At 60.2% G+C, this 26,043-nt stretch overlaps 2 protein-coding genes across 2 annotated transcripts; both read right to left on the bottom strand.

Annotated features, from left to right (window-relative positions):
* Positions 1 to 1,124: 1,124 nt before the first annotated feature.
* Positions 1,125 to 8,623, bottom strand: UBE2M (ubiquitin conjugating enzyme E2 M). The gene is made up of 6 exons (XM_083882099.1): positions 7,823 to 8,623; positions 6,769 to 6,863; positions 6,101 to 6,139; positions 5,145 to 5,248; positions 3,772 to 3,835; positions 1,125 to 2,016 (listed from the first exon to the last, which is right to left on the bottom strand). Exons 1-6 carry the CDS (start codon positions 7,929 to 7,931, stop codon positions 1,876 to 1,878), a joined length of 552 nt encoding a protein of 183 aa, XP_083738225.1. The 5' UTR covers positions 7,932 to 8,623; the 3' UTR covers positions 1,125 to 1,875.
* Positions 8,624 to 9,384: 761 nt separating this feature from the next.
* TRIM28 (tripartite motif containing 28) lies at positions 9,385 to 24,284 on the bottom strand (the record flags this gene model as incomplete). Its single annotated transcript, XM_083882157.1, has 18 exons — positions 9,385 to 9,701; positions 9,787 to 9,921; positions 10,001 to 10,075; positions 10,621 to 10,717; positions 11,339 to 11,616; positions 12,104 to 12,371; positions 13,090 to 13,149; positions 13,551 to 13,590; positions 13,658 to 13,826; positions 13,908 to 14,008; positions 14,736 to 14,850; positions 17,214 to 17,360; positions 17,431 to 17,545; positions 17,641 to 17,757; positions 20,078 to 20,213; positions 23,132 to 23,264; positions 23,347 to 23,456; positions 24,083 to 24,284. The coding sequence occupies 18 exons, from the start codon at positions 24,282 to 24,284 to the stop codon at positions 9,564 to 9,566; spliced, it is 2,436 nt and encodes an 811-aa protein (XP_083738283.1). The 3' UTR covers positions 9,385 to 9,563.
* Positions 24,285 to 26,043: the final 1,759 nt, after the last annotated feature.

Below are 26,043 nucleotides of genomic sequence, written 5' to 3'. Positions count from 1 at the left end.
ACCCCTGGCGGCGGGGGGTGGAGGCTGGGGCAACTGGGAACGATGGGAACTGGGGATACTGGGAATGGGGACTGGGGATACTGGGAATGATGGGAATGGGGATACTGGGAATACTGGGGATACTGGGAGTGGGGACTGGGGATACTGGGAATACTGGGAATACTGGGAGTGGAGACTGAGGATACTGGGAATACTGGGAGTGGGGACTGGGGATACTGGGAATACTGGGGATGGGGATACTGGGAATACTGGGGATACTGGGAATGGGGACTGGGGATACTGGGAATGATGGGAATGGGGATACTGGGAATACTGGGAATACTGGGAGTGGGGACTGAGGATACTGGGAATACTGGGAGTGGGGACTGGGGATACTGGGAATACTGGGGATGGGGATACTGGGAATACTGGGGATACTGGGAATGGGGACTGGGGATACTGGGAGTGGGGACTGGGGATACTGGGAATGATGGGATCGGGAACTGGGAATACTGGACTTTGAGGAACAGAACTGGGCCTGTCCCAGTCTAACCAGTGACACCCACGCCCTCCTCCGAGTATAAACCAGTACAACCCAGTATAAACCAGTACAACCCAGTATAAACCAGTATAACCCAGTACTACCAGTAACACCCTCCTCCCATATAAACCAGTATAACCAGTAACAGCCACTGCATCCCTCCCAGTATAACCAGTAACAGCCCCAGTACAACCCAGTATAAACCAGTATAACCAGTCACCCTCCCCAGTATAAACCAGTATAACCAGCCCAAACCAGTCCAAACCAACCCAGACCACTCCAAACCAGTCCAAACCAGTCCCTTGGCTCTTTAATCTGGGCCCGAGCAGCGCTGGGGGGCAGGGGCGGGGGGGGAGGGGCTGCCCCGCCCCCAGGGGGGGAATAAATAGGGGGGGTGGGATTTTGGGGGATTTTTGGGGTTTTGAGGGATTTTTTTGTGGTTTTTTGGGGGTCTCTCAAGGCAGCGCTGAAGGGAGTGACCCCCACGCCCCCCTAGGGGGATTTTGGGGCTTTTTTTGGGGGCTTTTTTTTGGGGAGGGGTCACTCGAGGTCAGTGCCCCATCCCATCCCCCCAGTCAGTTTTGGGATTTTTGGGGTTCTTGGGTTGTTTTGTTTTTTTTTTTTTTTAGGGGAGGGGTGGTCCTGGAGGGTTTTTGGGGCTCACTTTGGGGTCAGAGACCCCCAGGAACCCCCCAGGAGGGGCTGGGTTGGTTTGTGGGGGGGGGGGGGTTTCAGCTTTAGGGTTTGGGATTTTGGGGGGATATTTTTGGGTTTTTTGGGGTATTCTTGGGTTTTTTGGGGGGATGTTTTGGGGGGTTCACTCAAGGCAGCACTTGGGACCAGCGGCCCCCCAGAATCCCCCCCAGAGAAATCCCCCAAAAGTCAGTTTGGGGACTCTGGGGGTGGTTTGGGGGGCTCAGGCAGTTTTAGGGTTTTTTTGGGGGGTGGCCCAGGCAGTTTTGGGGTTTTTTTTGGGTGGGGGGGCTCAGTCAGTTTTGGGGGAAGATTTTTAGGGTTTTTTTGGGGTATTTCAGGGGGTCACTCCAGGCAGCGCTCGGGGCTCAGCAAACCCCAAAACCCCCCCAAAGACAGATCCCAGTTGTTTTTTTGGGGGGAAAGTTTTGGGGTTTTTTGGGAGGGAAGGGATGATCCCCTGGGGTATCTTTAGGGGGAGCTCAGGCAGTTTTGGGATTTTTTATGGGATTATTTTCAGGGGGGGTCACTCCAGGCAGCGCTCGGGGCTCGGCAAACCCCACAAACCCCCCACCCCAAAACACGGCCAAGGGGAGCTCTGCGGGGTCGGGTCTGGGGAGGGGGATCTGTGGGTTTGGGGGGGATTTTGGGGGGGTTTGGGGTCACTTGAGGCAGCGCTCGAAGTAGGTGGCCCCCACGTATCCCCCCCGCAGCGAGCGCTGCACGTTCTGCTCAAACAGGCGCCGGTTGCTCTGCAGGACCTCGGCCGCCTCCTTGTTCAGGGGGTCCTCGGGGTTCGGCTCCTGCGGGGGCAATTTAGAGATTTAGGGGACCCCAAAGTGTGGGTGGGGACACCCAACCCCCAAAATGTGGGTGGGAACACCCTCCCAAATCCCACTGAACTCTTGTTTGGGGTCTGGCTCCTTTGTTCAGGGGGTCCTCTGGGTTTGGCTCCTTTTGGGGGGAAAATTCAGGGTTTGGAGGATCCCAAAATATGGGGAGAGATTCCCAAACCCCAAAATGTGAGTGGGGACACATCAAAAACCTTTAACACCCCCTAAATCCCATTGAACTCTTGTTTGGGGTCTGGCTCCTTTGTTCAGGGGGTCTTTGGGGTTTGGTTCCTTTGGGAGGAAATTCGGGGTTTAGGGGACCCCAAAATGTGGGGAGAGACCCCAAAATGTAAGTGGGGAGATCCCAAAACCCCTTAACGCCCTCCCAAATCCCCTTGAACTCTTGTTTGGGGTCTGGCTTCTTTGTTCAGGGGGTCTTTGGGGTTCGGCTCCTCTGGGGGGAAATTGGGGTTTAGGGGACCCCAAAATGTGAGTGGGGAGATCCCAAAACCCCTTAACGCCCTCCCAAATCTCCTTGAACTCTTGTTTGGGGTCTGGCTTCTTTGTTCAGGGGGTCTTTGGGGTTTGGCTCCTTTGGGGGAAGATTCAGGGTTTAGGGGACCCCAAAATATTGGGAGACACCCCCAAACCCTAAATTTGGGTGGAGACACCCCAAAACCCTTTAACACCCCGCAAATCCCCTGGGTTTGGCTCCTGTTCTGGGGGAAATTTAGGATTTAGGGGACCCCAGAATTTGCAGAGAGACCCCAAAACACCCCCAAACCCCAGCGACCCCTTGTTTGGGGTCTGGCTCCCTTTGCTCATGGGGTCTTTGGGGTTTGGGGTCTGCTTTTTGGGGCGGGTTTGGGGGATGCCAAAATTCGGGGGGGAGACCCCAAACCCCGTTTTTGGGACATCCCTGGGATTGGCTCCATTTTGGGGACACCTCAGGGTTTGGGGGCTGGGCTTTGGGGGACCCCAAAATCGGGACAGGGAAACTCCAGAACCCCTGAACGGCCCCAGGGAGCCCTGAGCCCCCCCAGGTGTCCCCAGGGTGTCCCCAAACACTCCCAAGTGTGTCCCCGTGTCCCCAAGGCCTCCAGGTGTCCCCAAGGTGTCCCCAACCCCCTCCAGGTGTCCCCAAGGTGTCCCCAACCCCCTCCAGGTGTCCCTATGTCCCCAGGTGTGTCCCCAAACATCCCCTATGCCCTCCCCTCCATGTCCCCCACCCCCCAGGTGTCCCCAGGTGTGTCCCCAGCTGTCCCCAAACACCTCCCAGGTGTATCCCTGTGTCCCCAGGTGTCTCCAAGGCCCCCCAGATGTCCCCAGGTGTGTCTCCAGGTGTCCCCAGCTGTCCTCAAGGTGTCCCCAAACACCCCCAAGCGTGTCCTGGGGTATGTCCAGGTATGGCCCCAAGGTGTCCCCAACCCTCTCCAGGTGTGTTCCCATGTCCCCAAGGCCACCAGGTGCGTCCCCAAGCCCTCCAGGTGCATCCCCAGGTGTGTCCCCCAGGTGTGTCCCCAAGGTCACCAAGTGTGTCCCCATGTCCCCAAACATCCCCAGGTGTGTCCCAGTGTCCCCAGTGTGTCCCCAGACACCCCCCCTCCATGTCCCCAAACCCCCAGCTGTCCTCAGGTGTGTCCCCAAGCCCTCCACGTGTCCCCAGGTGTGCCCAGGTGTGTCCCCAGGTGTCCCCAGGTGTGCCCAGGTGTCCCCAGTGCTCACCAGGAACAGGTACTGGAGGCCGTAGATGATGGAGTTGATGGTCAGCACCGGCTTCCAGTCCTCCCTGCGGACAGGCACCGGTCAGTGCGGCCACTGCGGCCACCATGGCCACCATAGCCAGTGGTCAGTATGGTCACTGTGGCCACTGCGGCCACCATGGGCACCACGGCCACCACAGCCAGTGGTCAGTGCGGCCACTGCTGTCACCATGGCCACCACAGCCAGTGGTCAGTGCAGCCACTGCGGCCACCACAGCCAGTGATCAGTGCAGCCACTGCGGCCACCACAGCCAGTGGTCAGTGCAGCCACTGCGGCCACCACAGCCAGTGGTCAGTGCAGCCACTGCGGCCACCATGGCCACCACAGCCAGTGGTCAGTGCGGCCACCGTGGCCACCACAGCCAGTGATCAGTGCAGCCACTGCCATCACCATGGCCAGTGGTCAGTGCAGCCACCACAGGCACCATGACCACCACAGCCATGATGGCCACCAGAGCCACCATAGCCAGTGGTCACTGCAGCCACCACGGCCACCACAGCCAGTGGTCAGTGCGGTCACTGCGGCCACCACATGGCCACCATGGTCACCACAGCCAGTGGTCTGTGCGGCCACCACAGGCTCCATGGCCAGTGGTCAGTGCAGTCATTGTGGCCGCCACAGCCACCATAGCCAGCAGTCAGTGCGGCCACCACGGCCACCACATGGCCACCATGATCACCACAGCCAGCGGTCAGTGCGGTCACTGCGGCCACCATGGTCACCACAGCCAGTGGTCAGTGCGGTCACTGCGGCCACCATGGTCACCACAGCCAGCGGTCAGTGCGGTCAGTGCAGCCACCATGGTCACCACAGCCAGCGGTCAGTGCGGTCACTGCGGCCACCATGGTCACCACAGCCAGTGGTCTGTGCGGCCACTGCGGCCACCATGGCCAGCGGTCAGTGCGGTCACTGTGGCCATCATGACCAGTGGTCAGTGTGGCCACCACGGTGACCAGCAGGTGGCCACAGCCCCCCCAGATACCAACAGCCCCCCCAGGTGTATCCTGTAGCCCCCCAGGTGTGTCAGTAGCTGCCAGGTGTGTGGGTACCCCCACAGGTGTGTCAGTGGCCCACCTGAGGCTGTTAGTAGCCCACCTGAGGATGTTGAGGCAGACATTCCCCCCCAGGTGTGTCAGTGACCCCCCAGGTGTGTTCAGTGCCCCCCAGGTGTGTCAGTGCCCCCCCAGGTGTGTCCCGTAGCCCCCCTGAGGATGTTGAGGCAGACATTCCCCCCCAGGAGTGTCAGTGCCCCCCCAGGTGTGTCAGTGACCCCCCAGGTGTGTCAGTGCCCCCCCAGGTGTTTGGTAGCCCACCTGAGGCCGTAGGTAGCCCACCTGAGGATGTTGAGGCAGACGTTGCCCTCCAGGTCGATGTTGGGGTGATAAACCATCGTCTCACACTTCACCTTGGGCGGGTCGTGCGGGTACCCCTGCCCCACCTGCGGGACACCGCTGTCACCTCGGGGCCACCAGGGCCACCACGGGGCCACCAACGGCAACACGGGGCCACCAGGGTCACCTCAGGGCCACCAATGTCACCATGGGACCACCCACCCACTCTCCCCCCGCCAGAGCCACCAACGTCACCAACATCGCCCAGAGCCACCAGAGTCACCCCGGGGCCATCAGAGTCACCCCCAGAGCCACCAGAGTCACCCTGGGGCCATCAGAGTCACACCCAGGGCCACCAGAGTCACCCCGGGGCCACCAGAGTCACCCCGGGGCCATCAGAGTCACCCCCAGAGCCACCAGAGTCACCCCGGGGCCACCAGAGTCACCCCGGGGCCATCAGAGTCACCCCCAGAGCCACCAGAGTCACCCTGGGGCCATCAGAGTCACCCCCAGGGCCACCAGTGTCACCCCAGGGCCACCAACGCCCACCTCAGGCCACCAGAGCCCCCCCAGGACAATCAACTCCCACCACTAGGACCACCAAATCCGCCCCCAGGGCCACCAACGTCACTACCTGCCCCCTCACAGGGCCACCAATGTCACCCCAGGGCCACCAACCCCCCCCCAGAGCCACCAGACTCAACCCAGGGCCACCAACATCACCACGGGGCCACCATGTCACCAACCCCCTCCCCTAGAGCCACCAGAGTCACTCCAGGGCCACCAAATCCCCCCCAGGGCCACTGTCACCATTCCTCCCACCAGGGCCACCAGAGTAACCCTGGGGCCATCAGAGTCACCCCCAGGGCCACAGGGGTTTTTGGTGGCCATGGCAGGGGGTTGGTGGCCACAGGGGAGGTTGGTGGCCCACAGGGGTGGGTTGGTGGCCCAGCACTGACCTTAAAGCTGAAGACGAATTTGCCGCCCTTGTAGAAACCCTGGGGGACAGAGAAATGTCACTGAGGAGACACTGGGGACAGGACAGGGACAGGACAGGGACAGGAGGGGACGGAGGGAGGGGACAGCGGGGACCCCAAAAGTGACAGGAAGGGACAGGAGAGGACAGACCCCAGGGAGGTGACACAGGTGTCACAGGGAGGTGTCCCAGGTGCCAGGGTGGTGACACAGGGAGGTGACACAGGTGACAGAGGTGTCAGGAGGGTGACACAGGTGCCCCAGGGAGATGACAGAGAGGTGTCCCAGGGAGGCGACAGAGGTGACAGGGAGGTGTCCCAGGTGGCAGGGAGGTGACACAGGGGTGTCCCAGGTAGCCCAGGGAGGTGACACAGGTAACGGGGGTGTCCCAGGGGTGGCCCAGGTGTCACAAGTGTTCCAGGGAGGTGACAGGGGTGTCACAGGGGTGTCCCAGGTTTCACAGGGGTGTCACAGGGAGGTGACAGGGATGTTCCAGGGATGTCCCAGGTGTCCCAGGAAGGTGACAGGGGTGTCCCAGGTGTCCAAGGGGTCCCAGGGAGGTGACAGGGGTGTCCCAGGTTTCACAGGGGTGTCCCAGGGAGGTGTCAGGGGTGTCCCAGGGAGGTGACACAGGTGACACAGGTGTCCCCACCTCGTCGGGGCAGATGAGCAGCCGGAAGTGCAGCAGATCGTCCTGGTCAGAGAAGTCGATCTCGCACGTCTTGGGCAGGTTCAGCTCGTTGATGTCTGCGGACACACGGGACACGTGGGGACATGGGGACACACATGGGGACACAAAGGAACACATGGGGACACGTGGGGACATGGGGACACATAGGGACACGTGAGGACACGTGGGGACACACAGGGACAGCTGGGGACACACAGGGGACACACAGGGGACACACAGGGTGGCACAGGGTGGCACAGGGGACACAGCCATGACAACGACCCCATGAGCCCAACCCCTCACTGGGACCATACTGGGACCATACTGGGACACTCCCCAAAGCCTTACTGGGACCAGTACCTGACCCCTACTGGGACCAGCACCTGCCTCCTTCTGCAGCCTAACTAGGACCAGTGTGTGAGCTCTGCTGGGACCAGTGTGTGACCCCTGCTGGGGCCTAACTGGGACCAGTATGAGATCCCTACTGGGACAGTACCTGCCTCCTTCTGGGGGCTAACCAGGACCAGTATGTGACCCCCTACTGGGACCTAACTGGGACAATCACCAAAGCTTTACTGGGACCAGTATCTGACCATTACTGGGACCAGTATGTAACCCCTAGTGGGACCAGTACCTGCCTCCTTCCAAGGGCTAACTGAGACCAGTGTGTGATCCCAACTGGGACCAGTGTGTGACCCTTACTGGGACCAGTGTGTGACTCCTACTAGGAGCAGTACCTACCCCGTACTGGGACCAGTACCTTCCCCCTGTTGGGACCAGTATCTCACCCCCACTGGGGCCAAACTGTGCCCAGTCCGTGACCCCCACTGTGCCCAGTCGGTGACCCCGCTGGGAGCAGGCAGTACCGGCCCCTGACCGAGGCCCCACCGGGCCCAGTCCCCGAGCCCGGCGGGTCCCGGCACCGCCGCCCGTGGGGGCCCCGCTGGAGCCGGTACGGGCCCGCCCCGGGGCCGTTAACGAGCCCGGCCCGCCCGCCATGAGGGCCCCGTTCCGTGCCCGCCGCCTCCCCCCAGACCTTTCTGGATGCGGAGCTGCGCGGCCGAGGCCTTTTTGCTGGAGCTTTTGGTGCCGCCCGCCGATTCCTCCTCCTTCTTCTGCTGCTTCAGCGAGAAGAGCTTGATCATCCTGCCGGGCCGGGGCGGCGGGGCCGGGGCCGGGGCGGGTCCGGGCCCCCCCCGGGGCCGAGGGAGCGGGGCCGGGCCGGGGGCGGCTCCGGGTCGGGGGCTCGGGGGGCTCCGGGGGCCGGGGGCGAGCGCTGAGGGCCGGCCGGCTCGGCAACTTCCGGAGCCGCTCGGCAACTTCCGGAGCCGCTCGGGACTCTCCGGAACCGCTTCACGACGCCTCGGCAACTTCCGGGATCGCTTCGTGCAGCTCCGGAGATGGTTCGGGAAGATCCGGAACTGCGTCGGAACCGCTTCGGGAGTTTCCGGAACCGCTTCGGCAACCTCCGGAGTCGATTGGCGACTTCCGGAACCGCCTCGGGGATCTCCGGAACCGCTTCGGAACCGTCTCGGGGCTTTGCGGAACGGTCTGAGGGGCGTCCGGAGCCGCTCGGAACCTTCCGGGGATCTCCGGAAAGGGGGAGGCGGTTCGGGACTCTCCGGACCCGCTTCGGAACCGCTGGGCGATCTCCGGGGCCGCCTCGTGGCTCTCTGGAACCGCTTTGGGAACCTCCGGACGGCTTCGGAATCTCTCGGCAAACTCCGGAGTCGCCTGGCAACTCCCGGAGCCGCTTCGGGACCGTTTCGGGGCCTTGCGGGCCGGGCTCGGGGCTGGCGGGGCCGCTTTGGAGCCGCTTCCGGCGGTTCCGGAACGGCTTCGGGGCTCTCCGGAAGGGGCGGCCCGGGGGCGGCTCGGGGGGCTCCGGAAGGGCGGCTCAGGGGGCTCTGGAAGGGCGGCCCGGGGGCGGGGGGGGCTCGGGGGGCTCCGGAAGGGGCGGGCCGGGGCCCCGCGGGACTTTCTGGAAAGATTCGGGCAGGCCCGAGGGCGCTTCGGCTTCTTGCGGAACAAATCGACTGGACCCCGCCCCGCTTCGGCGCTTTCCGGAACACTTCGGGTTCTTCCGGAAAAAGAAGGAGCGAGGCGCTCCGAAAAACAACGATTTTGGTCCCTCGGCTCTTTCCGGAACACTTCGGCTGTTTCCGGCCGCCGCTTCGCGTCTCCCCGGTTCTTTCTCCCATGCCTCACACTCGGCTCTTTCCGGAAATCTTCGGCTCTTCCCGGCTCCCACCAGCCAATCCTGCGCCGGGGGTGGGGCTCGAGGCCCTGTCTCCCAATGGGCGCCGCCATGTTCCCCATGGGCGCCGCCATCTTTACCGGGCCCGGGGGCTGTACTGGGCCCAGTTTCCCCTCCCAGTCCCACCCATGAGGTCATACTGGGCCCGGTCCCCTCCCTGTCACCCGCTCCCAGTTCAGCTCGGGGGGGGGCACAATGGAAGTGATGGGAAAATGGGGGGCACAGGGGTTGATCCAGCCCCAAAATGAGGGAGAATCCCAGTCAAATCCAGCCCCAAAGTGAGGGAGAATCCAGGAAATCCAGGTCAAATCCAAGCACTGAAATGAGGGAACAGCCAGGAGGACGAGCCAGGGCTTTATTTTTTTCAAGTGACCCCGGGATAAGGCGGGACAGGGACAACCCCATGTCCTGGAGGCTCTGGGGCAGGATCCAGGGGGAAACCAGAACCGTGACGGGGAGCCAGGACCCCAGGGGAGAAATGGGGCTCCTGGGAGGGGTCTCAGCCCCCCAGGAGGAGGGATCAGGAGCCCGGGGACACCTCCAGGGCTTCCTCAGGATCCACCAGCAGCCTCGAGAACTTCTGGTCCCCGAAGACGGCGCTGAGGCGGCTCTCGAGGAAACGCTGCAGCTCCAGGATGGACTGAACATCCGCCTTGTCCTGGGGAACGGGGGGAAAAATGGGGAATTCCAGAGGGCTGGACCCCCCCAGGGACCCCCCCCAGGCCCTGCAGGGGTGGCCAGACCTCGGTGAGGCGGTGGAACTGCCGCAGCAGACGCCAGCCGTCGCGGGCAAACTCCTCGGGGCTGCCGTAGGGAGGGCTCAGCTTCTCCTGCAGCCGCGCCCGCATCAGCGTCAGGTCGATGGCGTCGCGGCCGTCCTGGGGGATTGGGGATTGGGGATCAGGGTCAGGGGTCCTGGCAGGACTGGATCCCGCAGAGGATCCCCCCGATCCTCACCGGGGAGCTGGAGAGGCGCTGCAGCGGCCGGCAGGGCTCGTGGCACAGCAGCTCCAGCAGGACGAACTCACACCTCTGGAGGGGTTGGGGAGGATGAGATCCTGGCGGGAGTGGACGGATCCCCCACAGGGAGAGACTGGATCCCCCCCAGGAGTGGCCAGATCCCCCCGTGAGCAGCTGGACCTCCCCCAGGGAGCGGCCTGATCCTCCCAGGAGTGGATGGATCCCCCTGGGAGTGGCTGGATCCCTCCTGGGAGCAGCCAGATCCCCCCGGGAGTGGCTGGATCCCACCAGGAGTGGTCAGATCCCTCCTGGGAGTGGCCAGATCTCCCCTGGGAGTGGCCAGATCCCCCCTGAGAGCGGCCGGATCTCCCCTGGGAATGGCCAGATTCCCCCCCAGGAGCAGCCAGATCCCCTTGGGAGTGGCTGGATCCCTCCTGCGAGCAGCCAGATCCCCACCAGAGTGGCCAGATCCCCTCGGGAGCAGTCAGATCCCCCCAGGAGCAGCCAGATCCCCCCAGGAGCGGCCAGATCCCTCCTGGGAGCAGCCAGATCCCCCTGGGAGCAGCCAGATCCCCCTGGGAGCAGCCAGATTCCCCCCGGGAGGGCCTCGCTCTCACCTGCTGGTCCTGGGGGCTCAGCTTGTGGGGAGGGCCCTGCTCTGTGTCCGGGCCGGGAGGGGAAAGCTCCTGGCACAGCAAACACGTCCACTCGGGGCTGCGGGAACGGGATACCGTGGGATTGGGAATGAGATCCCATGGGATTGGTGCCCAGAAACACCCAGGGGTCTGGGATCAAGGGATTGGGACCCGCAGGGGTTTGAGACTGAGGGGAGGGGCTGTTGGGGGTGGGGAGGGAGATCCCATGACATTTGGGGTCAGTGGGGGGACTCTCAGAGGGATCAGGGACAGGAGAGCCAAGGATCCAAGAGGGCCCAGCTGATCCACAGGGAGGAGACACTGGGGCAAGGGATGGACCCCAACTGATCCCAGGGAAGTGACAAGTGGCTGTGAATCCTGGGGACATTGGGGGACACAGGAGTGACACAGGGCAGTGGATCCCAGGGGCACTCAGGGGTGACATAGGGTAGTGGATTCCAGGGCCCAGGGAGGTGACACAGGGCAGTGGATCCCAGGGGCACTGGGACACTCAGGGGTAACACAGGGCAGTGGATCCCAGGGACATTGGGACACTCAGAGGTGACACAGGGCAGTGGATCCCAGGGGCACTCAGGGGTGACACGAGGCAGTGGATCCCAGGGACATTGGGGCAGTGGATCCCAGGGCCCAGGCAGGGCTGGGGGCAGCAGACCCCAGCAGACCCCAGCAGATCCCGTACCTGGGCACGTCCCGCAGGGCGGGCAGGTGGCAGTGCAGGTGGAAGCAGCGCTGGCAGCGGTCACACATCACCACGGCCCCGGCCTGGCCGCACACGCGGCAGCACGAGACCCCCGGGAGCCCCACCGGGACCTCCACGGGGAGCACCGGGACCCCCACGGGGACCCCCGAGCCTGGGGAGGATCCCGGGGCACAGCCCAGCTCCCCCAGGGGAGGGGGCAGCAGCCCCACGGGTTTGGTGTCCCCGGTGTCCCCAGTGGGCGACTCCTGCTGCTCCTCCTGTGTGGGGGGACACAGTCAGGGATGGGGGACACTCACCGTGACAAGGGAGGGACACTGGGGACACTCACCTGGATGGGGAGGGCACAGAGGGGATGGGGACAGAGACTGGGGACACTCACCTGGGCGGGGAGGGGACAGTGGGCACTGGAGGGGACACGGGGGACGCTCACCTGGGTGGGGAAGGGGAGAAAGGAGATGGGGAGGGACACTGGGAACACTCATCGGGATGGAGGACGGCACTCACCTGAATGGGGAAGGGGACAGAGGGCATGGGGAGGGGACAGTGGGCACTGGAGGGGACACAGGGGACACTCAACCTTGACAGGGAGGGGACAGTGGGCACTGGAGGGGACACGGGACACTCACTTGGGCACTTGAAGGGACACAGGGGACACTCACTTGGGCACTGGAGGGGACACAGGGGACACTCAACCTTGACAGGGAGGGGACAGTGGGCACTGGATGGGATACAGGGGACACTCACCTTGACAGGGAGGGCTCCGTGTGGCTGCGCCGTCCCTGTTGTCCCTGCTGTCCCCGTTGTCCCTGCTGCTGTCCCCGTTGTCCCTGCCGTCCCCGCTGTCCCCTGCTCGATGACGATGACGCTGAACTCCTCGGCCGAGGGCCCCGGGAAGATGCGGAAGACGGGCGGCTGTGCCGGGTCCAGCTCCAGGTCCAGCTCCAGGCGCTCCAGGCTCACCCGCGGCTCCTTGGGGAGCCGGGGGCTGCCCTGGGCCCCGGGGGGGCCCCTCCTGGGGGGACAGCGGGGACAGGGCTGGGGGCACCCCAAAACCGCCAGGGGACACGGCCTGAGAGCTCGGGGTGCTGCGAGAGCCTGGGGACCTCGGGACAGGGGGAGCCCAGGGACAGTGACAAGGCTTGGGGACAGGAGGACAAGGGACAGTGACAAGGCTCAGGAGCGCTGGGGACAGGGGGACAAGGGACAGTGACAGGGCTCAAGAGTGTTGGGGACAGGGGGACAAGGGACAGTGACAAGAGTGACAAGGTTCAGGAGCACTGGGGACATGGGGACAAGGGACAGTGACAGGGCTCAGGAGCATTGGGGACAGGGGGACAAGGGACAGTGACAGGGCTCAGGAGCATTGGGGACAGGGGGACAAGGGACAGTGACAAGAGTGACAAGGTTCAGGAGCACTGGGGACAGGGGGACAAGGGACAGTGACAAGGCTCAGGAGTGTTGGGGACAGGGGGACAAGGGACAGTGACAAGGTTCAAGAGCGTTGGGGACAGGGGTCCCCAGGGACAGTGACAGGGCTCAGGAGCATTGGGGACAAAGGATGGGGGTCCTGACCAACCCTTGGCCCGGGGGGGACCCCAGGAACAGGGGACAGGGACATCCTGGCCAAGGGACCTTTAGGAAGGGACGGGATGGGAGGTGGCCCTGGACAGAGGTGACAAAGGACAGAGGTGTCCCAGGGGTCCATCTTCCCCTCCCCATCCTTTAATTACCGCTTAATGAGCAGCTTCTTAACGAACTTCTCGTCCCTGGGAGAATTCCCGAGTTTCCTCCTGGATAACGGGAGTGGGGGGTGTCAGGGCAGCCAGGGGGGCTCTGGGAAACCCCAAATGTCACCCTGGGGACAAGGGGTGACAAGGGACAGGGAGTCCTAGAGGGATGACAAAGGACAGAGGGTCCCAGGAGAAGTGACAAGGGCCCAGGAGTCCCAGGGAGGTGACAAAGGACAGGGAGTCCCAGGGAAAGTGACAAAGGACAGGGGGTCCCAGGGAAGGTGACAAAGGACAGGGGGTCCCAGGGAAGGTGACAAGGGACAAGAACCAATGACAAGGGCCAGGGAGCCCCAGAGGGGTGACAAGGGACAGGGGGTCCCAGGTGACAGAGGGTCCCAGGGAGGTGACAAGGGACACAGGGTCCCAGGGAGGTGACAGGGCCAGGACAGACCCCCACTCACCTCCTGGCGGCGGTGCCGGCGCTCTCAGGGGGGCTGGTGGCTGGTGACAAACACCCGTTAGGGCCATCCCTGTCCCCTGTCCCCCCTCCCCGTGTCCCCCCACTCACCCAGCTCGGGGGTCTCAGCCGGCTGCGGGTCCAGGTGGGGAGGGGACAGCTCAGGGGGACACTCCAGCCCCTCAGCCCCACACGGGGGGGCCCAGGGGGGCTCCTGCCCCTGCAGCAGCAGCTGGGGGGTCACCTGGCCCCCGCTGACCACCGTGGCACGGGGGTGGCCCTGCGGGACATCAGGGGGGTGGGGACATCGCTGGGGAGCCCCCCAGGGGGGTGGGACCCCCCAAATGTCCCCCCAAAGTACCTGTGAGGCGGGGGAGGGGTCCCGGGGGCTGGCGGCGGGGGGGCTCAGCGAGGGCGGGGGGCTCAGCGAGGGGGGGAGGGGATGCTCCGAAATGATGGTGCCTGGGGGGGAGGGGCAGCAGGGTGAGGTCCCTGGGGTCCTCTGACACCCCTCGGGCCCTGTCACCCATCCCTGGGACCTCCTGTCCCTGTCACCCATTCCTGGGACACCCTGTCCCTGTCACCCCTTTCTGGGACATCCTGTCCCTTGTCACCCCTTTCTGGGACACCCTGTCCCTGTCACCCTTTCCTGGGACATCCTGTCCCTTGTCACCCCTTTCTGGGACACCCTGTCCCTGTCACCCTTTCCTGGGACATCCTGTCCCTGTCACCCCTCCCTGGGACACCCTGTCCCTGTCACCCTTTCCTGGGACATCCTGTCCCTGTCACCCCTCCCTGGGACACCCTGTCCCTGTCACCCTTTCCTGGGACATCCTGTCCCTTGTCACCCCTTTCTGGGACACCCTGTCCCTGTCACCCTTTCCTGGGACATCCTGTCCCTTGTCACCCTTCTGGGACATCCTGGCCCTTGTCGCCCCCCACCCTGGGACTCCCTGTCCCTCGTCACCCCCATCCTCACCCCTCCTGTCCCCTGTCACCCCCCTCCCTGAGACATCCTGTCCCTTGTCACCCCTCCCCAGGACCCTCCTGTCCCTTGTCACCTCCATCCTCCCATCTCCCATCCTCTGTCACCCCACATCCTGCTCCCGGCTGCCCCTTGTCACACGACACCCGTGTCCCCTGAGGTGTCCCCAGGTGTCCCCTGAGTTGTCCCCAGGTGTCCCCTCACCGAAGCTCTCGGCGCTCTTGGTCCAGGCCTGCAGGTCCCACTGGAATTTCATGTCCCCCTGGGGCTCCAGCGGCTCCACCATCACCCGGAGCGCCTGCAGCAGCTGCGACTGGATCTGGGACACGGGGGACATGTGGGGACACTGGGGACACTGCCTGGGGGCGAGGGGCACAGCCAGGGGACACAGGGGACACCTGGGGACATGGGGGACACTGCCCAGGGCAGGGGCACACCCGGGGTGCCCCCAGCAGCTGTGACTGGATCTGGGACACAGGGGACACGGGGGACACTGGGGACACCGGGGACATAAGGGGACACAGGGGACATGGTGGACCCTGCCCGGGGGGTGGCACAGCCAGGGGACACAGGGGACACTGCCTGGGGGGGGCACAGCCAGGGGACAGCCAAGGGACAGCATGGGGACAAGGGGGACACTGCCCAGGGGGTGGCACAGCCAGGGGACAGGGGAGAGCACCCCAGGGACATTGTCACAGTGCAGGGACACCCAGGGGACAGGGGAGAGCACCCCAGGGACCTTGTCACAGCACAGAGACACCCAGGGGACACTGTGGGACCACAATGAGGAGACAGCCAGGGCACAGGGGGACAGGATGTGGCACCCTGGTGGCACCTGTCACCTCCCAGGGGTTTCCAGGGGACCTGCCAGGGACAGGCCACAGCACCACGGGGACACCAGTGTGGTGACAGCAGGGGACAAACTGTCCCTTGGGGACTGTCCTGTCACCCCCTGAGCCCCAAGCAGGAGACACAGGGGACACCTGAGCCCAGGTGACACCAGGCACAGCCCAAGGGTGGCTTCAGTCCAAGAGCAGAGTCCCGGTGACAGGGGGACATAAATGTCCCCAGGTGCCACCAAGTGCCACCCCTGGGGGTCCCAGCCTGAGGTGCTGGGCTGGGGGGCTCTGAGGGGATTTTTTGGGAGGTGCTCTGAGGGGATTTCGGGGGTGCTCTGAGGGGATTTTTTGGGGAGGTCTCTGAGTGCATTTTGGGGGTGCTCCGAAGGGATTTTTTGGGGTGTCTCTGTGGGGATTTTTTGGGAAGTCTCTGAGGGGAATCTGGGGGGTCTCTGAGGGGAATCTGAGGGGATTTTGAGGGTGCTCTGAGGGTTTTTGGGGGGTCTCTGAGGGAATTTTGGGGGTGTCTCTGAGGGGATTTTTTGGGAAGTCTCTGAGGGGAATCTGGGGGGTCTCTGAGGGGAATCTGAGGGGATTTTGAGGGTGCTCTGAGGGTTTTTTGGGGGGTCTCTGAGGGAATTTTGGGGGTGTCTCTGAGGGGTTTTTGGGGAGTCTCTGAGGGCATTTTGGGGGTGCTCTGAGGGGATTTTTTGGGAAGTCTCTGAGGGGAATCTGGAGGGTCTCTGAGGGGAATCTGAGGGGATTTTGAGGGTGCTCTGAGGGTTTTTTGGGGGGTCTCTGAGGGAATTTTGGGGGTGTCTCTGAGGGGACTTTGGGGGGTTTTCTGAGGGCATTTTGGGGGTGCTCTGAGGGGATTTTTTGGGGGTGCTCTGAGGGGATTTTTTGGGAAGTCTCTGAGGGGAATCTGAGGGGATTTTGGGGTGTCTCTGAGAGAGTTTTGGGAGTGCTCTGATGGGACTTCGGGGATGCTCTGAGGGGACTCTGGGATGTCTCTGACAGGACCTTGGGGGGTGCTCTGAGGGGATTTTTGGGGTGCTCTGAGGGGATTTTTTGGGAAGTCACTGATGGGAATCTGGGGGGTCTCTGAGGAGAATCTGAGGGGATTTTGGGGGTGCTCTGAGGAGACTTTAGGGGTGCTCTGAGGGGATTTTGAGGGTGTTCTGAGGGGATTTTGGGGGTGCTCCGAGGGAATGTTTTGGGGTCCTGTGAGGGGATTTTTTGGGAGTTCTCTGAGAGGAAATCTGGGGGGTCTCTGAGAGGACTCTGGGGGGTGCTCTGAGGGTATTTTTTGGGGTGTTTCTGAGGGGATTGTGGGGGTGCTCTGAGGGGAATCTGGGCGTGCTCTTGAGAGGAATCTGAGGGGTCTCTGAGGGGATTTTGGGGTGTCACTGAGGGGATTTTTTGGGAAGTCTCTGAGGAGAATCTGGGGGGTCTCTGAGGGGAATCTGAGGGGATTTTGGGGTGTATCTGAGGGGACTTTGGGGTGTGGTCTGAGGGAATTTTTTGGGAAGTCTCTGAGGGGAATCTGGGGGGTGCTCTGAGGGGATTTTGGGGGGTGCTCTGAGTGGATTTTTTAGGAAGTCTCTGAGGGGATTTCGGGGGTTTTCTGAGGGGATTTTTTGGGAAGTCTCTGATGGGATTTTGGGGTGTCTCTTGAGGGGAACCTGGGTGTGCTCTTGAGGGGACTCTGGGGTGTGCTCTGAGGGGGTTTTTGGGGTGTCTCTGAGGGGAATCTGGGGGATCTCTGAGGGTATTCTCAGGGGGTGCTCTGAGGTGATTTTGGGGGTGCTCTGAGGGTATTTTGGGGGGATTCATCCCTCACCAGCCTCCTGGAGAGCAGCAGGGCGGTGCCGTGGGCGCTGTCCAGGGCGCGGGCGGTGAAGCGCAGGACGTGCTCCTGCTGCCGCTGGGCGCGGCTCAGCGCGCGGTGCTGCCGCTCCAGCCGCTCCTGCTGCCCCTCCGTCACCCTCTGTGCGGGGACAGCGCTGTCACCGGGCTGTCACCGCCCTGTCACCGCCGGGAAACGGCTCCGGGCTCACCTGGGCGTCGCTGACCAGCACCTTGCCGCGCTTGTTGAGCTCCTTCATGATCTGCAGGATGGCCATCTTCACCTCCACCTGCACGCGCTGCTGCACGTCCGACACGCGGCGGATGCTGCCGGACACCGCGGGGGGTCAGGGGACAGCGGGGACAGCGGGGACAGCAGGGACAGGGGGGACAGGGGGGACAGGGGACGCGGGGACACCCACAAGGCGCGCAGCTCCCGGGTGGAGCGCTGCAGCGCGGCGTGCCGGTCCCCCAGGCGCTGCAGCAGGGCCGAGAGCGCCGAGCGCTGCTGCCGCACGGCCTCCTCCAGCGGCTGAGAGCTGCGGAGGAAAAAGGGGGGAAAATGGGGAAATAACGGCAAAAAATGGGGAGAAATGGGGGGAAAATGGGGAGAAATGGGGGAAAAATGGGGAAAAAACGGGGAGAAATGGGGGTAAAATGGGGGGAAATGGGGGGAAATGGGGGGAAATGGGAGAAAAACGGCAAAAACAGGGACAAATGGAAAGAAAATAGGGAGAAATGGGGGGAAAATGGCAAAAAAAGGGGAGAAATGGGGGAAAAACGGCAAAAAACAGGGAGAAATGGGGGAAATGGGAGAAATGGGGGAAAAACGGGAGAAATGGGGGAAATGGGGAAAAACGGGGAGAAATGGAGGAAATGGGGAAAAGCGGGGAGAAATGGGGGAAATGGGGAGAAAATGGCAAAAAACGGGGAGAAATGGGGGGGAAAATGGCAAAAATGGGGAGAAATGGGGGAAAAACGGCAAAAAACAGGGAGAAAAAATAGGGAAAATGGGGGGAAACCGGGAGAAAATGGCAAAAAACGGGGAGAAATGGGGGTAAAATGGGGAGAAATGGGGGGGAAATGGCAAAAAAAGGGGAGAAAGGGAAAATAGGGGAAAACGGGGGAAAATGGCAAAAAATAGAGAAATGGGGGGAAAATGGGGGAAAATGGGGGGGAAATGGCAAAAAAACAGAAGAAATGGGAGGAAACGGGGAAAAAACAGGGAGAAATGGGGGAAAACAGGAAAAAAATTGCAAAAAATGGGGAGAAATGGGGGGAAATGGGGAAAAACGGGGAGAAATGGGGGAAATGGGGAGAAAATGGCAAAAAATGGGGAGAAATGGGGGAAAAATGGGGAGAAATGGGGGGGAAAATGGGGAGAAATGGGGAGAAAAATGGGGAGAAATGGGGGAAAAATGGGGAGAAAATGGGGGAAAATGGCAAAAAAGGGGAGAAATGGGAAATGGGGAAAACGGAGAAACGGAGAAAACAAGAAAAAATGGTGAGAAAACAGGAAAGCAGGGGAAAATGGGGAGACATGAGGGAAATGAAGAGAAATGGGGGAAAATGGGAGAAATGGGGGGAAATGGGAATAAAATGGGAAAAATGGGGGGAAATGGGAAAAAATGGCAAAAAATGGGGAAAAATGGGGAAAAACAGGGGGGAAATGGGGAAAAAGCAGGGAGAAAATGGGGAAAAAGCAGGGGGAAAATGGGGAAAAACAGGCAGAAAACAGGAAAAAAACAAAGAGAAAATGGAGGAAAATGGGGGAAAATGGGGAAACATGGAGAAACAGGGAGAAACAGGAAAAAATGGGGGAAATAAGGAGATATAGGGAAAAACGGGGAGAAATGGGGAGAAATTATGGGAAAGGGGAAATGGAAGAAATGGGAGAGGGGAAAGAGGTGGGAAGAGGGGAGGAAAAGAGGGGAAGGGAAGAGGGGAAGGGACAGGAAAGGGAGCACAAAAAGAGGGAGAAAACAGGGAAGAGCAGTGGAAAAGAAAAGAGGGAGAAAGGGGAAAATGAGGAAAAGGAAAAAGGGGGAAAAGGGGCGGGAAAAGGTGGGAAAAAAGGGAGAGAAAAAAGGAAAATTAATCTTATAAGCTCATTAACCATTAATAAGCTAATTAATCCTCATTAAGCATCAATTACCTAATTAACTTGGCTAGCAGATTAAGGGGTTTTAGTTAACAAGGTGCCCCAGGTAACCAATTCTGTCATTTAATCCCTAATTACTTTAATTCCATTATATCCTACCTAACAAAAATGCCTCTGACACCACCAGTGATCAAGTGAGCTAATTAATAAAGTTAAGCAAGCTAATTAAACACCTGCTCAGCTAAGTAACCACATTACTCAATGATTTCCCAAAAAGTTTGACCAGTCTGAGGGAAAAACCAATAAAAAAACCAGCAAAACCACAAACAAAACTCAACTAAGTTGACAAAATTAATTCAAACAATCAATAACATCACTAATAATAATAATAATAATAATTAGTCAATAACTGACTAATTGATTAGTCAGTAATCAGCTTTCTCCAGTGCTAATTAATTCCCACCTTCCTCAACCCTTCAGCACCCACCTAATGAGTTTTGTTTATAAAATCAGTAATTAACTACAAGAGCAATTAAGTAACAAGAGTCATTAATTAACAAGAGTAATTAACGTGCAGGCCAGCTCCAGGTGTTTGTCAGTAACCAATCAGCTTAATTAATGAATTAATTAAAGCCACCTTTAAGGCTGGCCTGGCTGAGCAGGAGCACAAACCCCATTCTCCAGACGAGCCAGGGTCTGCGGCGCTAATTAGCGCTAATTAGCGGTAATTAGTCATGCAAATGAGGGGCGGGACTCACGGGTGGTGGCGGTGCGCGCCCAGGTGACAGAGGTGGCAGGTGAGGGTCTCGCAGGCCCCGCAGAACAGCGACAGCGGCTCCGGGGGGTGAGCGGGGCACGGGCCCGGAACCGCCTCGGGGACCGGAACCGGCACCACTGCGGGAGAGAGAGAGAGAGAACGGGGACATGGGATGGGAATATGGGAATGGGGGAATAGGGAACGGGAATATGGGAATAGGGAGAATGGAAAAATGGGGGAACGGGAATATGGGAACATGGGAATGGGGGAACAGGAGAGGAATGGGGAAATGGGAATGAGGGAATGGAAATGGGAATGGGAAAATGGGAACGGGGGAATGGGGGAATAGGAATGGAGGAATGGGAATGGGAATATGGGATCATGAGAATGGGAACAGGAATGGGGGAATGGAAAAATGGGAAGGGGAATGGGAACGGGGGAATAGGAATGGGCATGGTCAAGGGAACAAGGGAATGGGAACAGGAATGGGGGAATAGAAATGGGAATGGGAACAGGAATGGGGGAAGGGGAATGGGGCAATGGGAATGGGAACAGGAATGGGAAAATGGGAATAAGAATGGGAATGGGGGAATGGGAATGGCAATGGAAAAATGGGAACATAGGAATGGGGGAATGGAGGAATGGGGGAATGGGAATATGGGAACATGGGAACGTGGGAATGGGAAAATGGGAACATGGGAATGGGAGAATGGGAACATGGGAATGGGGGAATGGGAACAGGGGGAATGGAGGAATGGGAATATGGGATCATGGGAATGGGAACAGGAATGGGGGAATGGAAAAATGGGAAGGGGAATGGGAACGGGGGAATAGGAATGGGCATGGTCAAGGGAACAAGGGAATGGGAACAGGAATGGGGGAATAGAAATGGGAATGGGAACAGGAATGGGAAAATGGGAATAAGAATGGGAATGGGGGAATGGGAATGGCAATGGAAAAATGGGAACGGAGGAATGGGAATGGGCAGGGGAACAAGGGAATGGGAACAGGAATGGGGGAACGGGAATGAGGGAATAGAAATGGGGGAATGGGAACGGGAATGGGGAAAGGGGAATGGGAACAGGGATGGGAAAATGGGAATGGGGAAATAGAAATGGGGGAATGGGAATGGCAATGGGAAAATGGGAATAGGAATAGGGGAATAGGGGAATGGGGAAACATGGAATGGGGGAATGGAAAAATGGGAACAAGGGAATGGGGGAAGGGGAATAGGAACACGGGGGAATGGGAACATGGGAATGGGGGGATGAGGGAAAGAGCATGGGAACATGGGGGAATGCAGGCATGGGGGAATGGGAATGCGCAGGGGAACAAGGGAATGGGAACAGGAATGGGAATGGGAGAATAGAAATGGGGGAATGGGAACAGGAATAGGGGAAGGGGAATGGGGGAATGGGAACAGGGAATTCAGAACAGGAATGGAAAAATGGGAATAAGAACAGGAATGGGAGAATGAGAATGGGGAAACAGGAAATGGGGGAATGGGAAAATGGGAACGGGGAATGGGGGAAGGGAACAGGAATGGAGGAACGGGAACATGGGAATGGAGGAATGGAGGAATGCAGAAATGGGAATGGCGGAATAGAAATAGGGGAATGGGAACAGGAATGGGAGAAGGGGAATGGGAACAGGAATGGGAGAACAGAAATGGGAAAATGGCAACGGGAATGGGGGAAGGGGAATGGGGCAATGGGAATGGGAACAGGAATGGGAAAATGGGAACAGGGGAATGGGAAAATGGGAACAGGAACAGGGGAATGGGAATGGGGGGATGTGGAAATGAGAAAGGGAACGGGGGAATGGAGGAATGGGAATGGGAACATGGGAATGAGAAGGGGAACAAGGGAATGGGAACAGGAATGGGGGAATGAGAACAGGGGAATGGGGGAATGAGAACAGGGGAAAATGGGAACGGGAATAGGGGAACGGGAATGGGAACAGGAACGGGGGAATGGGAATGGGGAAATGAGAATAAGAATGGGAATGGGGGAATGGGAAAATGGGAACAAGGGAATGGGGGATGGGGAATAGGAACACAGGGGAATGGGAACATGGGAATGGGGGAATGGGGGAATTGGAATGGGCAGGAGAACCAGAGAATGGGAATGGGAAAATGGGAACAGGAACGGGAATGGGAAAATGGGAACAGGAATGGGGGAATGGGAACAGAGGAATGGGGGAACAGGAATGGGGGAAAATGATAACAGGAATGGGAACAGGGGAATTGGGAATGGGAGTATGGGAATGGGAAAATACGAATGAGAACAAGAAAATAGGAATAAGAATGGGAAAATGAGAATGAGAAAATGGGAATGGGGTGGCACTGGGAATAGCACTGGGAATGGAACTGAGATAGGATCAGGAATAGCACTGGGAGTAGGAATGGGGATGGCACTGGGAATGGGGCTGGGAATGGTGACAGAGTGATGGCACAGGGAACAGGGCTGGGAGGGCAGTGGGGATGGTGTTGGGATGGCACCGGGACATCACCGGGATGTAACTGGGATAGGGGCCTGAATGCCACCAGGAACGGTGCTGGGATGGAACTGGGATAGCCCTGGGTGGAACTGGGACAGGGCTGGGGATGGGGCTGGGATCACACCGGGAATAGGACCGGGAATGGTGCTGGGATCACACCAGGAACAACATTGGAACAGAACCAGGGCAGGACTAGGAATGGCACCAGGATGTGGCAGGGAATGGCACCAGGAATAGAGACACGATGGCATTGGAGTGTCACTGAGAGAACACCACAATGGCATTGGGATGACACCAGGAATGACACCGGGATGGATCTGCTGACAGGGTCAGCACCTTGTACAGGGCAGGGGGGTGACAGGGGTGACAGGGAGGTGACAGAGGTGACAGGGACTCACCCAAGGCCCTGACGGTGTGGTCCCGGGTGTACCTGACCCTCTGGTGGGCCTCCACGCAGGTGTCACACAGTGATGGGGACAGGGAGGTGACAGGGGTGACAGGGATGTGACAGAGGTGACAAGGGTGGCAGGGAGGTGACAGAGGTGACAGGACTCACCCAAAGCCCTGACGGTGTGGTCCCGGGTGTACCTGACCCTCTGGTGGGCCTCCACGCAGGTGTCACACAGCGGCTCCGCGCACTCCAGGCAGAACCTGGTGGCCGCCGCGTTGTCCTCGCAGCTGGTGCAGCTCTGGGGACAAGGGACACGCTGAGGGACCTCCCTCTTCCCTTAATCAGCGCTAATTATCACTAACGAATTAGCTAATTAGTACCTGCCCGGTGCCCTGGCCCGGGGCTGCCCCAGCCCCGCTGTCCTGCAGGAAGAAGTTCTCCATGATGTCACCGAGGGGACACTGCTGGTGGCACACGGGGCAGCTGAACACTGGGGGGGACAGAGAGAGGACAAAGTCACCCCACGTCCTCCTCTGTCACCTTCAATTGTCACCAGGTGCTGGCTCATTAGTGGGGTGGGGGCTGGGGACCTCCAAATGGAGCCCCAGGGCCACTGATGTCACCTCAGAGAGGTCCAGGGTCACCAGGGCCACCAGGGCCACTGATGTCACCTCAGAGAGGTCCCTGGAGCCCCCAGAACCTCCCCAGGGAGGGAGACTGGGATGGTGACAAGGAGTCACCAATGGGGTCAGTGTCCCCCAGGAGGGGACAGTGCCACAGTGGGGTCACAGTGTCCCTTGGGGTGGATACAGGGGTCTCCCCCTTTCCATAGAGCTCCCAGTAATTCCTGCAGCAACCCAGTAACTCCCAGTCATTCCAATAATTCCCTGAGCTCCCAGTAACCCTCAGTGTGCCCAGCGATCCCAGTACCCCCAGCATTCCCAGTAAACCCCAAACATCCCACTGACCACCAGCGATCCCAGTAAACCCAAGCGCCTCCCCAGTGCTCCCAGTAGCCCCCGGCGATGGCAGTAAACTCCAGCGATCCCGGTGCTCTCAGTGCTCCCCAGTGCTCCCAGTAACCCACATCGCTCCCGTCCCACACCGCCCCCTCACCCTGCCCGTCGCTGCCGGCGGCTCCCGGCGCGGCCCCGAGGCAGCCCCGGCACACGGAGTGCAGGCAGGGCAGCAGCCGCGGCTCCCGCTGGGGCCTCAGCCGCTCCCGGCAGGCGCCGCAGAGCTCCAGCAGCCCCAGCGGCTCCGGCGGCTCCGCTCCCTTCACCGCGGGGCCGTTCCCCGCCGCCACCGGCACCGACATGGCTGCCCGCGTCCCCCCTCAGCCGCCACACCGCCTCCTGATCCCGCCCCCGCCCTGCCGGCAGCCAATCAGCGCCCCCTGCACAAGATCGACAGAGAGGAGACCCAATGGAAGGATTGGAAGGCGGGGACTGGCGGAAATTGACAGTGGGCGGGAGATATGGGAGAGGAGCAGGCGGGAAAGGGCGGGAAGACGCCTCTGGCACGTGAACGCAAGCGGACCAATCAGCACGCAGGGACGGCCGGAGCTAAACCAATCAGCGGCAGAAGAGCCGCGAGGGAAGCGAGGACTTCTTGGGCGGATCGGCCAATCGGCATCGGCGTTCTGTGGGGAGGCGGGGCCGAGACCGGGATCGACAGCTGGACAAACCAATGGGGAGTAGACGTGGGGAGGGACTGGGAGTTACTGGGGTCACTGGGGATTAATGGGATCATGGGGAATTGCCGGGATCACTGGGGATTACTGGGATCGCCGGGTATTACTGGGGTCACTGGGGATTACTGGGGTCACTGGGGGTTACTGGAGGCTCAGGGAGCACTGAGGACGCACAGGGGCTTACTGGGATCACTGGGAATTACTGGGATCACTGCAGGTCACTGGGAGCACTGAGGATGCACAGGGGGTTACTGGGATCACTGGGAGTTACTGGGAGCGCTGGAGGGGGACAGGAAATGCTGGGCAACAGAACTGGGGAGGGACTGGGAACACTAAGAAAGGACTGGGAGAGCTGCAGGGTTGAACTGGGAGCACTGGGGAGTGCAGCAAGGGGGTCACTGGGGACACTGGGAGTTACTGGGAACACTGAGCGTTACTGGGAGAGCACAGAGGGTTACTGGGAATGCTGGGAGGACACTGGGGGCATTACTGGGAGCGCCCTGGGACCAACAGCTGGGTGGCCTTGGGTGCTGGTGGCCTTGGGACAGTGTCCCCAGTGTCCCCTCATGTCCCCCCATGTCCCCAGTGTCCCCCCATGTCTCCTGGCTGTGTCCCGGGGTATTTGCCAGGCTGTCACCAGAGAGAAGAAAGGAGGGATCCTTCCCCCCTTGCAGTAGGATCCAAACCAGGACATTGCTCCGGGTCAGTGATTGGTGGATCAACTGACCAATCATTTAAAGGCGGGAAAAAATGATTGGTCCAGAGAAGCTCCCGCTAAGGACCAATAGGACTCCAGGAAATGAGCCAATCATCTCGAGGATCCAAAACCCACCAATCACAGGAAGGAGGGAGGAGATAAAAGGGGCTGACAGTGTGAGGGAGTGCCTTTTCTCTGAGGAACGCTGTTGGCTAAAGGGGAGAGTGCCCAGATGGTACAGTACGTACATTGTTACTCTGGCTTGTCCTAAGGGGTTCGGGACTAGCCTGACCCTTTTGCTGTTCCAATAGTCTTTTTTGTTACAATAAACAATTGGCCAATTTTTTTTTAAAAATCTGGATTTTCGGCCTCGTTTTTAACAGCCAACAGCACCCACAGCTGGTGTCAGTGACACAGGGAGCAGTTTGTTCCCTCGATGTGGCCCCGAGCTGCCGTGGCCTGTCTTGGTGGCCACATGCCAGAGCTGAGACAGGGACACGTCACAGGGGCCATGGGAAATTTTAGTGTGAAAAATGGCAATAATAGCACCAAAACAGTCGATAAAACCCCAAGTTCATTGTCACCGTCTGGGGGGACAGGAGCCACGTGTCCCCTGTGTCCCCCCAGGTGCCCACCCATGGCTGCGGTGGGGTCACAGTCACAGAGCCATGTTATGGTTTGTGGGGA

Source organism: Zosterops lateralis (genome assembly GCF_965231275.1).
Source record: "Zosterops lateralis genome assembly, chromosome: 37".
Lineage (NCBI taxonomy): Eukaryota > Metazoa > Chordata > Aves > Passeriformes > Zosteropidae > Zosterops > Zosterops lateralis.
Note: the sequence above shows the minus strand (reverse complement) of the source record. Positions and strands in the feature narration are given on the sequence as shown.

Coding starts and splice junctions, on each gene's coding strand:
- UBE2M (XM_083882099.1), bottom strand. CDS start 7,931: ATGATCAAGCTCTTCTCGCTGAAGCAGCAGAAGAAGGAGGAGGAATCG. Junction 6,140..6,768: donor TGCTCATCTGCCCCGACGAG/GTGGGGACACCT, acceptor TCTGTCCCCCAG/GGTTTCTACAAGGGCGGCAA. Junction 3,836..5,144: donor GTCTGCCTCAACATCCTCAG/GTGGGCTACCTA, acceptor GCCTGTCCGCAG/GGAGGACTGGAAGCCGGTGC.